The sequence below is a fragment of the Styela clava genome, chromosome 6 (assembly GCF_964204865.1).
Source record: "Styela clava chromosome 6, kaStyClav1.hap1.2, whole genome shotgun sequence".
NCBI classification, from domain to species: Eukaryota; Metazoa; Chordata; class Ascidiacea; order Stolidobranchia; family Styelidae; genus Styela; species Styela clava.
In genome coordinates, this window is record NC_135255.1 from 15,410,129 (window position 1) to 15,426,954 (window position 16,826).

Here is a 16,826-nt window from a genome sequence, read left to right on the forward strand (position 1 = left end):
TGATCCTCAGAAAAACTGTAAACATTTTTGCGTAACCGTGTTTGAGGCATAGCAAGAAAACAAGTAGGCTATATATATGTTATTCTGTGAGGCAGAGTCATATCGAACCGTAAGCAAAATCTGTGTAATGTGAAATACAGTCACCATAAACAACAATTCAGGAAATTTAGGCAACAGTAGGCCTACTGCTATATATTCGCTGTACTGAGGAAGTACTCTCGCGGCGAAGAAACTGCCATGGCTGCCATTCAAGTTCTGCTTGATTATCTCTGTTCGGACCGGTTTAAGCCAAATAGCAAAACTTTGACAGTCGGTATATTTTTAGGCGCATCCGTAGTATGTGTAACAAGATGAGCACTGAACCCTGGCCTGGTACACATACTATGTTTAGGTTGTGCGCCATCCTGGTGCACATACTTACGGGAGCACCATATTGTAATGCTTACTTATGCACAAATACCAGGTAGTGAAATGGTTCTAACAAATACAATGCCAAAATAATATTCGTTTTTGTAATACATAGTCCCTTACATATTCGAAACAAACAATAATAATCGCTGATTGACGCTGCCTCACAACTTAAGCAATACAAGAACGCAACCAAAGCGCGAGGCAGTCGACCGTGATAAGGTATTTCTGAAACAAGTGATACCACAGTATTGGTACGCAGCGCATTTCACGAAAGATATTATAGGTACTTTATCACAAGAAAAGAAAAGACATTGAGAGGCAGAAATTGTATTGTATGTGCAGAACTGAGATATTTATTTACGGATTCAAAAATGGACGACAAACTATATTGTAAAACCGGTAAGAATTAAAAATAACTATTTACAATTCTTAAGTTTAAGATCATTTTAAACTGCGTTGAAGGGAGAATTGTTTTTGGTCATATAACACTGAGAATTAATAAGAATATATTATATATTACTCTGTACGAATACTTCGGGAGCACCCAATTTTGGATATGTCACCACGTCACGATTGAATGTAAAGTTTATTGATATCTGCATACTTTTAAAACCAATGTCAACCTCGTAACAGCCGATGGCAACAGTTTTGGAATATCGAGCAAAAATGTTACAGTACTGTGTCGGACGGTTGTTGTTGTTATATGTTTTATGGCGCTCGTAACTACAGTGGTCTTTTGCGCCTTTGATCATTTTGAATTTAAAAATCCTATACTAACATATAATACAATATTTACGAATATATAATTATACAATTGAATCAATTACAATAGGTAATTATTTCTAAACATTTCTGCCCGTAGAAAAAACAAATTCGATAACAGTTACAATAATGTCCATGTTACTAAGCACTTCTTCCAAAGTCATTTCCAGTTTAAGTTTTCTGGCTTTGCTAATGACTGGGCTTCTTTGATGATTATATCGTTAACAATGCAATAGGTAGTGGGCTACGGTCTCAGGTACGAAACACTGTTCACAAAATCCGTCAGAATGACAGCCAATTTTATGTAAATGTGCATTCAGGGCGCAATGACCACTTTGCAGTCGGAATAAAAGAACTTGATATTTACGTGACAAAGTTTCGTTTTCTAGTCGTGACATCGTGGTAGGATGAAATATTTTATAATGGCTTGCTGATTCACTATTAACATATTCCGTATTCCATTTTTCTTGAGCCAATGTATCAAAATATGATTTTGTTTCTGAGACGGAAAGTGGCAGAATTGCATCAAGGGAAAGTTTGTTGATTGCTCCTTTTGCCAGGTTATCCACTATTTCGTTTCCGATAATTCCTATACGTGAGCTGGTGACCATAGGAATGTAATTTGTATTCCTTGTTTTGTTAACATCGAGTTTATTGTAGCTATTTTCGCAATTAATATGTTTTCGAATGCTGAATAATTAAGAAGAGCTGAAAGGGCATTGGGACAATCTGTTATTATCAATACACGTTCCGGTCTTGTTGTTGCGATCCATCTGAGACAACCCAGAATTGCGTATAGCTCCGGTGTATATGAAGAGACAAAACGATGTTATTTCAGTTTTTCTCTACTTTCGCTTGAGGCACATAATATGCAGCACCCACGCCAAATGGGTTTTTCGAACCGTCAGTGAATACTCGCACATAGAGTCTCGATAATTTTCGTGTATATGGTAAGGAATGACGTTCGAAGTGTTGTTGGTGAACATGTTGTACCATAAATCGTTAACGATGTATCAATTTGCGGTGGCTTCATTATCCAGGGAGGAAGCTCGAAATTGACATCTTTTGCAACAGAAAAGTCGGTGAAAAAGCTGTTGGTTGTTTTCATATTAAACGTTGCAAATGATGGTTTGTCAGGAAAATATTCTTCCCACGACTGTTTAAATAATTGTGCTGTAATTTCGCTGTCATGAGGGATCATTCTGCATTTGTAATGTAGACATTTTCTATAATGTGTAATATGTAAAGGCATTTCGTTACACTGGGATTGTAAAGCTATAATAGAAGTACTTTTTATTGCACCCAAGCAAATGCGTAAACATTGTGATTGGATTACGGCCAGTTTCCGCAATATAGTCGGAGATGTAAAATAAATTGCTTCCATGCCATACTCGATAACTGGTTTTATTATCGCCCTATATACTGTGAGCTAGGTATTCCTCTTTGCACCCCACTTCGTACCCGATAATGCACGTAACAAATTCACTCTTTTACCGCATCTTTTTTCTATGTATTCAATATGTTTTCTCTATGTCAGTCGTGAATCGAATATGACTCCCAGGTATTTGCAGTCCTTCTCAATTTTATAACTAGATCCTTCTATTTTCAATATTGTATGTGGCAGTTTTCTTCGTCTCGTGAAAAGAATGGCTTTTGATTTTGTTTTCGAGAGGCGAAACCCCCAATTATTGCACCAGTAATTAATATTGTCTAGATTAGTTTGGGCCTTTGTAAAAAGATGATCAATACGTAACTCAACTTCCCAAATACTGCAGTCGTCCGCAAAGAGCGCTATGTTTGAAGAAACACAATGGGGCAAATCGTTTGTCATAACATTGAAAGGAAGTGGGGATAAAACGCTAACTTGAGAAATTCCGTTATCGAGCTTGAATATATCGGACATTGTGTTGTCGATACGGACTTGAAAGGTACGGATCAACAAAAACGATTTAATCCACATAAAAGATCGACAGCGTATCCCAATATTATACAGTTTGTATAAGAGACCACAACGCCAGACCATGTCGTAAGCCTTTTCTATATCGAGAAACACTGCTAGAACAGTTCTTTTATTTGCCAAAGCTTTCTAGATATCATCATGTATTCGAAGGATATCATCGGTTGTTGAGCGATGATTTCTAATTCCAGATTGTTTCGTCGTTATCAAACTAAACTTTTCAAGATACCATTTGAGCCGGTTTGCAATTAGTCGCTCCATTACCTTACATAAGTTGGACGTCAACGAAATGGGTCGGAATGATGATATAAGATTATTTGGTTTGTTAGATTTTAATATGGGAACTACGATGGAGTGGCGCCAATGAGCTGGTAATTGTCCTTTTACCCAAATAAGATTAAAAAGTTGTAGGAGTATTATTTTACATTTATGGGGCAAGTGTCTGAGCATAGGATAACATATTTCATCATATCCGGGAGATGTATTCTTTCTCGGTCGCAAAGCGTTGTCTAGTTCCCATTCCGAAAAAGGAACATCTGGAATGCCGTTCGTATCTTTTACTTCAACTTGACAAGATTTTTCAAACTGTAATTTTCTGATTAAAAAGTTCGTGGAATAGTTATCGGATGAGCTGACTGATGTAAAATAACGTCCAAACGCATTGACTTTTTCGGAATCATCAACTAAAGTACGATTATTGTCAACTATTGCTGGTATTTTAAATTGATTGTTACCTATATTTGACATTGCACGAACTGTTCTCCATAGATGTGTAACGTTTGAGTTTTTGCTGAGAGAACTACAATAGTTTTGCCAACAGGTCTTTTTTGCCTCTAATATTCCGCGAAGTGCGTTTGCTCTGCAACGTTTAAAATTAATTATATCGATAGGTGACATGGATCGTTTCATCCTGTTGTAAGCTTTTCGTTTCAGTCTTATAAGTTTGGAGCATTCATCATTCCACCAAGGGGTTACTGGTTTTTTATATGGTTTAGTTTTGGGGATAGACATTCTTGCAACCGTGACAAGCGAATTTGGGAAATTGTCGCAAAAAACTTCAACGTCTTCAGATTTTATTACATCTGATATATGAGTATCTGAAAGTCGATTAAATTTATCCCAGTTCGTTCGTTTGAATGCCCAATTTGGTTTGAATTGGGGTGACATTGACATCCTAATATCAACAGATGTTGTAATTATGTAATGGTCGCTCCCGATTAGTTCGTCTGATACACGAGTGACGCATCTGTGTGCAATATTAGCACTGGCGAGAGAGAGGTCTAATAGCGAACTATGATTAGTAGCATTGAGATGGATATTCAATCTAGTTGGACAATTATTCAGAACGACATAGGAATGTAGGTCAATCAACTTGGAAAGTATACGCCCAGATGTGTTGCAGTATGAACTGCCCCAGAGTGTGTGGTGTGAGTTGAAATCTCTCAAGTGTGTTTGAGTGTAGTTGTACGAATACTGACTTGAATTCATGTTCATCAAGGTGTGCATCCGGCGGAATATATATATTAACAATCTTGATATCTTCGACAACAATGCCTTGTATCTCTATTTCTTGATAGGTGGTTAACGGCAGGGGAGTGTGTGGTAACGAGTTATCCACGAACATGCATAGCCCTCCACCAAAAGTGTTCCGATCTTGTCTAATTAACGTATAACCATATAAAGCAGGCGTGTATTTGCTAGCTAAAAAAGTCTCTTAGAGCAAAATGACATTTGGCTTTGAAGACAAGATATCTATATAATGTTTGAATTCGTGTATTTTTCTATATATGCCTATGCAGTTTCATTACATTAGTGAGAGTACCATTATTTCAGATGAACTAAGGAAACAAGTTTCTGTTTATCTGAAATCATCCCAATATTTTTATGCGTCGTTTTTATTATTTCTGAGATCATGTCCAATTCTGATTCTTTAGAAATCGAGTTTAAAGTGACTTTTATGATATCTGCTATGAAAGCACAAAACGATAATGAATTTATTTTGGGTATTTGAATGTCCTCATCAGTATTACGTATACTCATGCCGTCATATTGTGGACCTCGCTGGAAAGGCAGTTGATTTTTCATTGACCGCGTTATTCTATGTTGACAACTTGTAGTTTGTGACAGATCAACTGACTGTATTGGCTGAGACATAGTATGACGAAATATTTCTAGATTAGAAGAACATTCGGGGCCCGGCATAGCGGGAAAATTTTCCTCTGAAAAAATTGGACCAGCTGCAATGTTGTTTTTTCTGGCAATTGATCTTGCCTCCCAATAAGTGACGCTTTGTTGAGCACGAATTTTTTGTATATGTGACTCTTCTTTGTATCTAGGACATCCGCCATATGCCGCACTATGATTTCCTTTACAATGTAAACATACTCTCTCTGCTTTTTCACATGCATTGGTAAGGTGACGTATTCCGCACCTCGCGCACCGCGTTGATCCCCGACAATTTTTGGAAATATGTCCAAAAGACCGGCAGTTAAAACATCTTAGAGGTGGCGGATTGTATACTCGTACTGCAAATCTTAAGTACCCCACATGTACGACTGAAGGCAAGCGGGTAGTATCGAAAAATAATAGAACGGATAAACTTGGAGTTGTTTCAGTATTATTTAATGAAGTATTGTTTGTCTTTCGTACCTCAAATCTCTGCGACTTTATGACGTGTTGGATCGCTTAGAAAGCTTAATGGCTCGGAGTCAGATATGTCAATCGGCACTCCACTAATTACACCTTTCGACTGAACGTTTGTTTGTTTATATTCTTCCGCTTTAATATGAATTTTCGCGTCACCCAATTGTTTACAATTTGACAGTTTCGTCATTTGGGATTTTCCACAACAATCTACCAATAGTTCTCCACTAGCCAAAACTTTCACGACTTTGTATTCACCGATTTGTTCACGTAACCCTTTATTAACTGCATTAGGATTGTATGTCCTTATTGGACGGTCAATACCTGACACCACAACGCGGAATTGGTGACTTTCCGCTTCTGTCGTTTTAGTTAATGCAACATTTCTCAATTTGATTGAAGGCCCAATTTCATCCTCGCCCCGACGTTTATTTGTCTGTTCCTCGATTCCATACATATCCCACTTTACCGGCCGCAGCCGATAAAATGGGTTGAAATATTAAGTTTCCCAATAAGAAATAGGAATAAATACAACTCACAATTTTCCTTGTAGTATATGGGTAGTATCGGTATGAAGTAATTCCCGACTCCGTCAGACGTCCTCACGCGAGCGCCGTCAAACCAAACAAAAAAAACTCGGACGGCTGTATTATGAGCATAGTCGTCTCGACATTATTATATCCGCCAGCTCAAAATATAGGAACAAAAATTAAGGTGTACCAAATCCCAGCACTTGGTTCCAAATCACGAAAGCATACCAAGTGTCGAACAGTACCGGTAGCACAGGAATAGCAACATGCGACGCAATATAAACGAACAATATGTGACTTCATAATGCAAATATTCTCGAGACAATATCAATAATTATTTATACAAAATAAATATATTTTGCTTTCTACCCGTATAGTGTTAGTACATATATATACATACACCAACACTAACTCTAAAACGAATTTCTGTGGCATTCACGGAAAAAATTCGCTTGTATCACATGTTCTTGTCTCTCTATGTTTTAATATTATATATATCTTTTTTTTAAGGTGATATAAAGCAAATTTTTCGCCAAATGCAAGACTGGGGAAGTAAGAAATCACCCTCAGAAATGCATCAATATGCAGTACTTTATGTTCGTTCAGAAAGTGATGAAGATTGTATGGTAATTCCAAATGCTTTTCATTCAAATATTAACTTTCTAGAAATGATTGAGTTTACTTCGAAGCACCGTACCAATCAATATACAATATTAGTACTGTACATGAGGAAGAAAACAGTCTAACCGTTAGACTCTAACGCAGGGGTGGGCAATGTTTTTGAACCAGGGGTCAAAAATTTTGCTTACCCAGACTGGCGGGCCATGTAAATATGACGTGAAAAGTTAATTTTATGAACAATATTTACAGTGTTACAAAAGCAACAGTGAAAAACAATAAACCTCGTGCCAAAACTAAATTTACCCCCAATCTCAATAAATTCCTCGAGTTATTTTTGGCTGGGACATCAAAATTTGGTTTCATTTTGGTTGTGACAGCATCAGGCGGGCCAGATTGAATCAACCAACGGGCGATATCCGGCCCGCCGGCTGTACTTTGCCCATGTCTGCAAACGTTTGCGTCAATTACTGTAAGTTAGAGACTGATGCTCACGCCTCATATTCTTAATCTTCGGTACCCCAGTTTATTGAGCCAAAATTGAGCCCGAGTACTCTGAACAGAACTATATACCTAAACTACGTTATATCCAGTGGTGGTGTTGATAATCGTTGAACCCGTACTTGTTTTTCACGTTGGACGACGCATGAAATGAGTCGCAGATGACGACCAGCATTGATTATATTCGGCGTTTCAAATGTTGTGTATGACTATTACATTTATATGAAGCGTTACATATTATTGCCATTTTTCATAGCTGCCTACATACATTTTTCGGTACTCCCGAAGTATGTGAACCAAGGTGGCGAACACCGGAACGTAGTAGGTGTACCAGGTTAGGGTTAGGCAATAATTTCAGGTACAAATACTACGGGAGTCACTTGGCTAGTCCCCGAATACGTAATAGAACTCAAATAGGAGGTGGTAGATATTTCGGTATTATTGATTAAACTATTTGTAGCTTATGAAAATATGTTTTGTATTTGACTGATCCTCTCCGTCGACATAACGAGCCACTTACTGGATATTCAAATACATTTTTATTTACGTTAAGAATAGAGTGTCACGCCTGAAAATTAAGGTTTAAACTTTTAAAGAGGGTATTCACCCCCTACATAGAGGGTTTCACTACCGTCACCGATAATATCACTTACTACTTGACAGAAATATGCGGAAAGCCAATCAGGATGGTTCGATGCAAAAGAAAACAGGATTTACACTGTTCACGCAGAAGCTCTTCTCGTTGGAAATCCTAAAAGACCACAAGATGCACTGAAAGTACCTTTCGACGATTCAGAGCTTGGAAAATTGATTAAAAATAACGGTTGTATACCAGACTCAGTATTGATATACAGCAATCACGAACCGTGTAAATGGTGCAAAAAAGCCATCGCTAAAGCTAAACATCATTTTAATCTGACCGATAATATAAAAGTCGGATACAGAATTGAAAGAAACGATTTGACGAAAGGTTCATATGGTGACGGTGTTGAACATTTTCATCTGCGGTAGACATCTATTATACGTTCATTTTTGACATTTTTATGAGAAGATCAAAACTTAGATGATCAAATTTGAGGTTTATTCCGACGAAGTAATAACAGATGCTGCACTGCCTTAATATTTATGAGCAAATAAGAGCGTCGCGTTTGCAGTAACGCCAGGCGCAGTAGAAGAATGCAGTTGCACAATTCATTACCAACCAGAAGAATCCACTGAAACTTGGCTTATCGCTGATTGTCAAAACCGGACATTTGAGTTATTCGTCAGAAGTTTTAATCGGGAGTGTTCTGCCATAATAGAAAACGTTTACGTTATCGGTAGTGGACTAGAAACATTGTGCTCGTTGATCACGTAGTTGTCAAAATCAAGCATGTGAAAAAATACATTTTCGACGTCCATTAGAAAAAAAACTATAAATTTTCATGTGAAACAACGTGCATCATAGAAGAAATGGATTTTTGGGTATTACTTAATTTTATCTACTGTGAATTTTAAAAACAATTGTCTCACCTGACAGTGCAAAATCTTCTTTAGCATGGATGCGAACATTTACAAGTTATTTGAAAATATATGTATAATAAAATTGTACATTCCCATCATCAACCCTTATTCATTGTTATAGTGCACGAAGTTGAAATATGCCTAATGCCATTTATGCTCTCTTGAAAACAAGTTACAACTTGCTGTTAGAAAGCCAGAAGTTACTACATTATGGCATTGTAATTATTGTATTTTTGTGACTTGAAGCTTATTTAGCAATTTTATATTTTATTTGTAAAAATGTGTCATAACTTTGTTCAAAATAGAAATCGATATCACAATCATTTTCAATTCTTATCGTTCAAAAATATCGTGTGGTACATTTTTGCTATTTTTAATCATTAAATTTTTTAACACATGTTATCATAATTGCTCAACTAGAGTGAAAATAATTGTTTACAGACAAGAATTGCTGGGAAAAGAAGTCAAACGTAAGCAATGATCAGTAATATGTAAAATGTATGAATTGAAATATATATATTTTGGGCATTTATATTCCCTGTAAATCGCATAATCTAGTTCTCAAACCTTGACTTAAATGGGAACAAGTAAGATTATCCGTAGCAAACCGTTGAACAATAAAATTGAATAAAAGTAACCTACATGCTTCTGAGAAAGCTTTACCATTTTCTCCTCGTTTAAACAAATTTCCCTACGTGATGGATGTTCGAATGCCATTAGGAATGAAATATCGGGGATATGATTACATTTGCATTTGAGCTCCTGACACATAGGTCGTGTTAACTTTATCAAGACTGTAAACGAGAATATCGGTCGGAGACCGAAGACTTATCGATCTTAGATCGGTAATTAGTTAATAACTCGCTAATTATACAACATAATTAATCGTGAGATATCGCGTTCATCTAACAGACACACACACACACAGACATACAAATACCTCTTAAGATCGATAAGTAACAACCACATCGCTGCAATTTGACTTGTATTTATGATCTAAATATAAACTGATTGGACACTCTTATTGTACATTTTAGTCACTTTTATTTCGGTTCATTTTGATACATTCCTGCAAGCTAGAAATTTCATTTCAAGCCAGGCTTTAGAACTGAAAGAAATAAACTAATAATAACCATACCATGACGCATGTAATATTATCATGAATTCTCTTTCTACGTCAATGCTTTAAACGTACTATGAGTTAAAGTGAGTCCAGTGGTTCCCAACCTTTCTATCCTGGCGGACCGGTAAAATTAAATTAAATGTACTCGCGGACCGGCAAAAAATTGAAATAACCGGAACAGATAATATAATGCAATGTCGGGCACTCAAAAAAGGCACACTTAAAAACATTTCACACGAAGAAAAACTATCAAATAATGTGCCAGCCAAAAATTGAAATGGAAAATTGAAACATAATTTAATACCATCTCTTTCGTAATAAAATGCAGTACTGGGCAATGGCGTAGCAAGACTCTCGTGACCCCGCAAAAATATTTTGAGGAAATGACCCTAAAAACTCTCGGACAAAAGCTAAAACAACGCTTTTTTTATTTCGTCAAAAAGCATAACATGTCGCTATTAAAAGGCAATGGTAACAAAAAATTTGCCGTTTATCTTAGTTACTTTATATTTTTTTCATACGTGCGTACTCTTCTGCCTTTTTTCCGCGTTTCTGTGCGCCACTGAGAGGTTTTGCTTTCAACATCATTGTGACAGCCTTTGCAATTTTGCCGGTGCGATCAAACCACAAGACGCCGAAAATCGACGACTCCCTGACATTGTTACTTAACAAAACGATTTGAGCAGAACTAACATCAACATTAGAAGTGCATTACTGGTTTTGCAATGTAACTTTTGGTTTTGCGGCTTACATTTCTAAATTCTAACTGCTTGGGCCCCTCGGCGCTGTGGGCCCTCCCGCCACTGCGGGGGTGGATGCTATGTCACTGGTCATGTCACTGGATGCTATGTCACTGAGAAAGGCACGCATAAAACATTTCACATAAAAAACATGTACATGCCAAATATTGTATAAACACAATTAACTCTAGTGAGAATTTTGCTGCTGTTTCGTTTCCAATATTGGATTGCAAACGAGGCCTCAAAGAAGTTTCTGCAACACGTAGCTCTGCAGAGGCGAGTAGCCGATTTTGTTGCTTCGTTTTAATTAAAGCTAGTGATGAAAATGTTTTTTCGCATAACGCAGTAACTGATTGAAAGTACGGACAACAGTTTGATTGCTTACATAGCGATGGGTATTCGCCATCAAGAGATATCCAAAATTGTGACAGTGATTCTTTCTTAAATCTGGACTGTGAAGTTGAATCACAATTTTAATTAAGTTTTTTTTTTTTGACTGGCAAGTTGGCACCAGGATCAAAATCCTACTATGTCTGCTCAAAATATTGGAAAAGATCTCTGCCGCCCATTTTTTTTGCGCGTCTCGTGACCACCTGCAGTGTCGCAACAAGTTCATATCTTACTGGAATATTATACTGCTCTTGACTGTTTTCTGGTTTGAACAAAGGAAATATGCATAACGTTTTATATAAATGGTCATAATAATCAGGAATATGACGCAGAACAGAAAAAGAACGCGTGCCAATTTTTAGCTTTTGAATTTTGCCATATTTGATGGAGTGCATTCGCGATGAATCGGACCAGAAAAAGCAAACATTGTGATTACTCGGCGCCAAGATGTCGCAATATGACGGCGGGAGAGAAATTGCGTAATAAACCAACGCAATCTCATCTTCGGTAAAGCGATCGGAGCGCATTCGCGATGAATCAAGGCCAAAAAAGGGAAAAGTGTGATTACTCGGCGCCAAGATGTCGCGAATTACGTCGCAATATAACGATGGAAAAGAAATTGCGTAATAATACCAACGCAACTTCGTCTTCGGTAAAGCGATTGAGACGGAATAAAAACAACGAAATTTCACGCGGACCGGCGAAAAAGCTTCGCGGACCGGCACCGGTCCGCGGACCGGCGGTTGGGAACCACTGAGTTAAACAACCAACAATGTAGTCTACGATTCTTACAATAAATTATCTACGCATTGACGCAGACGCTAGTTTATTGTTTCCTCAAATGGCTCATAATGCGGTATAGTTGCGAGTGATGCACAGTACAGGTCGAGACGTCAGACAACAGAATTGTTTCCATTGTGCAGATATTGTGATATATCTACCTTCAAACGTAATTCGTGATGAACGACGTATTGCACTGGGAAACTGGTAAGTCTTATTTTGAGATTATCCAATAGTGGGGGATATTTTTTATGTAATTCGTTTGAAACGATTAGAATTTTCGGTACTCCCGAAGTATGTGAACGAAGATGACGGACACCGGAACGTGGTATGTGTACCAGGTTAGGGTTAGGCCATAATTTCACGTACAAATACTACGTGAGACACTTGGCTAGTCCCCGAACTAGTAATATAACTAAAATAAGGAAAATTGGAATAAAATTATGGCATAATCTGGTACACATATCACGTTCCGGTGTCCGCCATCTTGGTTCACATACTTCGGGAGTACGGAATTCAAAGGATATTTCATAATTATCTCTGGAAGATAAAATACAATAAAACGGCACGCACACACACACACATATATTCATCGAACCATAGGCAGTTGTTACGTTACCAATGCGAGTCAGATAGTAATATACCAATACCAAACGATCGTTACATATTCATGGACTTGGAAGAAAGGAAGGTAAAAGCGTTTTTGTCTATATAAACTTCTGAACAACCAATGGTATTCCATAAATCAATTTGAATGTGACATTTCACTTTTGAAATGTTTCTATTCCAATTCCGGGCAGAGGTTTATTCCAACAAAATTACTTCTGCCATCTTGATAGAGAAAAATTAAAGCAAACACCAGTCCAAGGAAAAGTAAATAATGCCAAATTGAATATTTTTTGTGAAATACAAACCATTATTTCGTCTAGCTAAGCCATGGGGAAGCAAAATCATTTGCTTTAGATATTTCAAATGCCTAACGTCTATGACATAACTGGTTAAAGTTCAAAGTTTTTGTCTTTATTCTCAAAATAAATTAGTCATATACCCTGCTGACATGCCCCTCTTATATTCATGCAATAATTCGAATTGTTTCGCGTCTTTTATCAAACTTTCTTTACCGTCATTTCTACAGAGATGTAGAATGAGGGATATGTCCACTCTCAAATTATCTGTGTTAGACTGAAATCTATAATGATGAGGAGTTAGATACATTTAGGAAGAAAATTGCACTATTCTTTCTATATTATATATATTAGAAAATTTACAAAACATCAATCAAGATTGAAGTTACATAGTGAGATGTGGCAAATTTGTCCTTGGCTTTCTCCATTCTTAAATGGGTTCTAAGTTTTGCTAGCTGTTGCATTGAATGAAAATAATGTCTTTTTTTAAGGTGATGTAAATCGTATTTTAAATGAAATGCAAAAATGGGGAAGAGAGAAATCACCTTCGGAATTCCATCAATATGCAGTACTCTATGCTCGTTTACCAAATGATGAATATTTTCTGGTAATTTCAAATGTTTTATTATTATTCGATCATTGTCTAGAATTGAGTTTTCAGCAGCAAACTACTGTACATTATTGCAACGCAAGGAATTAGTACACGCATAGGCATACATAGAAACGTTTTTGATAGAACTCATGTGTCATTGTTAGATTCATATAAGGACTTAAAGTTATAATGACTCACTCTACGCAATAGCAGTAATGTCAATACAGTTCATTATGGAACCCAGTGTGTCAATTTAACTCAATTTGATTTATTGTAATCATACCCGATATTTTCTGTCGTGTATTTTATTAGTGCTCAACGTTCAATATCTCATAATTGTATCCACGTGGATGGATAGACTACGTCATATTGAAAAATAACTATTCTTTTATTCAAGCAAGAAGAAGTGGGGATTGCTCACTTATGCCCGTTGGCTCTTCAATGTAGTCTTACATAATTCTCTATCTCTAGCGATTTTGAGCGGACAATTTGCCAAAACTACTCATCGATAACCACAATGGTTGCTATCAATTTGATATTAGAACGTGGGTGCCATTGTTCGATAACCAGCTTTGGTTACCCAGGGCTGTCTTGTAACTGTCTTTTTCCTTCGTTTTTTTTTTGTGTAAGATTAACTTTTTTACTGGCTTTAAATCATAAACTTGGTTTGACTCATCGGGTGAATTCAAGTATGAAATGGTATTTTTAACCTTTCTTCAATGTTATTAGTGACGAGATCTATTTGACAAAAATACGTCAAAAATATATTTAACCTAGTTCTCGATTTTTCAGAGATATGCCGAATGCCAATCAAGGTGGTTCGATGTCAAACAAGACAAAATTTACACTGTTCACGCAGAAGCTCTTCTTGTTGGCAATCCTAAAAGACCACGAGATGCGCTAAAAGTATCTTTCGACGACTCGGAGCTTGGAAAATTGATTAATAACAACGGTTGTATACCAGACTCAGTATTGATATACAGCAACCACGAACCGTGTAAATGGTGCAAAAAAGCCATCACTCAATCTAAACATCATTTCAATCTAACCGAAAATATAATAGTCGGATACAGAATTGAAAGAAACGATGTGAAAGGTTCATTGGGTGATGGTGTTGAATACCGCCATCTTGAGTAAACATTCATAAATGTAGGACTCTAGATTGAGTTTGAAGTATTTTTCGACATGAACCTAACCGAATGTTTCATGCACCATTTTGCATGCAGATATTTCTCATTATAAAAAAAAATATATCCTTATTGATGAGTCTTATATATATGTTCCGATCGAATATATATAAGATTAATTTTTAGAAATTTTTATGAAAGTTTTCCGTGGTTGTTCATTATTGCCTAAATAGTTTAAATTGATTCATTATCCATTGTTTTTTTAATCATTAAGTTGTTAAATGCATGCTGTGTAATTTCTTAATTTGGCTGAAAATATATTGATATAATGGCTAGAACACTACTGATATTTCGCTCCAGATGTAGTTTTATGCATAAGAGTAAAACTTGAAATAACGAAGCCTCATCAGTCGTATCAGCAGGGGCGGATTAACCAGTAAACAATATAAGCACGTGCTTAGGGCACCAAGCAAAGGGGGGCACCACAGAAATTTTTATAACAGAATTTTCAATAGTTCATCGGTGTTTAATAAAATATTACGAGTTGAACAGACAACTCAGACTCGTTCGTATTTTCTTTTCCTCAAGCATCATATTAAGCTTCTCGATCAATGTTTGGAGGTTTGCGAACTATCTTTAAAAAATCGTGTACATCAATGGACCTTTCCTCGACCTTTGACCCCGAAAAATTCTTCCTATACTTTACAATTGCAAAATTCTCGGGGCTTATTTTAAGAGTGGTTTCGCGAGTTGGCCCCTGTAAAATGGGGTATTTGTTGAGACCATCATTATGTTCCATGGCGTACAATAATCACCTTTTTATAAGTACCGGTAAGGAATTTTAGCCTAGTCTAACACAGCTATTTTTACACCAATTTTTCATTTACTGCAATTGAATTAAAACTTATAAAAAGACATGGTGATCATTTAATTATCTGATTTATACTCAAATTTCCGAAACACAACTGAAAACTAACGAATAGAGATAAAAAACGCGAAAACGAGGTAATGTTTACAACCATGCCTGAAAATCTGTCTGAGTGAGAAAAGTGTCTGAGCGGATGCGAAAAGGGTGCATTGTTACGTCACTTTTTTGCATCTTGCTGATTGGCCAATTATTCGAAGTCAACAAGGAGGTTGATGCTCGGGGAAGGTACATTAGTGATGAACAATGAAACTTACTTGTCGAAAGTTTGGTGTAGCGACAACATCAAAATTAAAAATGGTGCACTATGTGGCGGTTCCGCGATCGCATTTCAGCGATCTAGAGGTCAGCGAAGTTGGGGAGTTTTCTGGTAAGGTAGACTAGACTAATAAGTACTGGTAAAATTTTAAACTGCAGTTTGTACTCCGTTCATCTGGTATTTCGATTCACGTTGAGACTTGACGCATGAGTCTTAATCGTGACAATTCCCAGAATATATGGAAATCATATTCTGCTAAGCCAGTTGATGCAAACCTAGGCAGCTAGACTACTTATATTGCAGATAAAATGCAAGAGCTGGATTTCGTTTTATGTTATTGTTTTGGAATGAAATTTTACAGAATTTTCACAGAGTTAGTCAAGTTCTGCAAAGTGAGAATGTAGACTTACAAACATGCGCGCATCTGTATGCAACATTACGAGGCCAGCTGCGCATTCCACGAGATGAATTTGAACGCTATGAAGCGCTCACGCTACCACTGCAACCAAATGTCTCTTCATCTGCTGAGAAGGGCAGGTATTCGCAGGGTTGTCAAAAGCTTATTGATGCTTACCCAGAAGATTTCAACAGTAATTTCTCAGCTGAGCTTCAGCAGTTTCATTTATATGTGCTCCATAAATTCAATGACACAGGAAAAAAAATCAAGATTCAGTCATGCTGAACTTTACAAAATTCTTGTAGAATATAACATTGCGTGCGCCTTTCCAAATGTAGACAATAGTTTTCGAATATTTTTAACATTAATGATCACAAATTGTTCAGCAGAACGTTCATTTTCTCAGCTGAAGTATATTAAAAACCCATACAGAACAACTATGAAACAAGACAGACTAGAATACTAGATGCTTTATCTCTGTTGAGTATAGATAGAGGCAGATGTGTTACATAAGCTTAGTTTTGAGGATCTAATCAAAGACTTTGCAGCTAAAAAAATTAGGAAAAAACTTTTCAAAAGTAAGTGAAAGACTTCTGTCTTTTCAAATGTTAGTGGTGCCTTTGTAATGTCAGTGGCGTAGTATCTAGTATGGAGAGAGACTTG

General features: G+C 36.7%; 2 protein-coding genes across 2 annotated transcripts; both read left to right on the top strand.

The window, feature by feature from the left end:
- Positions 1–442: 442 nt before the first annotated feature.
- Positions 443–9,731, top strand: LOC144424324 (uncharacterized). The gene is made up of 3 exons (XM_078113515.1): positions 443–810; positions 6,814–6,929; positions 8,086–9,731. The coding sequence occupies exons 1-3, from the start codon at positions 783–785 to the stop codon at positions 8,431–8,433; spliced, it is 492 nt and encodes a 163-aa protein (XP_077969641.1). The 5' UTR covers positions 443–782; the 3' UTR covers positions 8,434–9,731.
- A 2,275-nt stretch (positions 9,732–12,006) lies between these two features.
- LOC120331466 (uncharacterized) lies at positions 12,007–14,966 on the top strand. Its single transcript, XM_039398553.2, has 3 exons — positions 12,007–12,165; positions 13,355–13,470; positions 14,248–14,966. The coding sequence occupies exons 1-3, from the start codon at positions 12,138–12,140 to the stop codon at positions 14,590–14,592; spliced, it is 489 nt and encodes a 162-aa protein (XP_039254487.2). The 5' UTR covers positions 12,007–12,137; the 3' UTR covers positions 14,593–14,966.
- Positions 14,967–16,826: the final 1,860 nt, after the last annotated feature.

What these genes read in the sequence shown, in the direction of transcription:
- LOC144424324 (XM_078113515.1), top strand. Translation starts at nt 783, where the DNA reads ATGGACGACAAACTATATTGTAAAACCG. An exon ending in CAAACTATATTGTAAAACCG is followed by an intron (nt 811 to 6,813) that starts GTAAGAATTAAA and finishes CTTTTTTTTAAG; the next exon opens with GTGATATAAAGCAAATTTTT. An exon ending in AAAGTGATGAAGATTGTATG is followed by an intron (nt 6,930 to 8,085) that starts GTAATTCCAAAT and finishes ACTACTTGACAG; the next exon opens with AAATATGCGGAAAGCCAATC.
- LOC120331466 (XM_039398553.2), top strand. Translation starts at nt 12,138, where the DNA reads ATGAACGACGTATTGCACTGGGAAACTG. An exon ending in CGTATTGCACTGGGAAACTG is followed by an intron (nt 12,166 to 13,354) that starts GTAAGTCTTATT and finishes TCTTTTTTTAAG; the next exon opens with GTGATGTAAATCGTATTTTA. An exon ending in CAAATGATGAATATTTTCTG is followed by an intron (nt 13,471 to 14,247) that starts GTAATTTCAAAT and finishes TCGATTTTTCAG; the next exon opens with AGATATGCCGAATGCCAATC.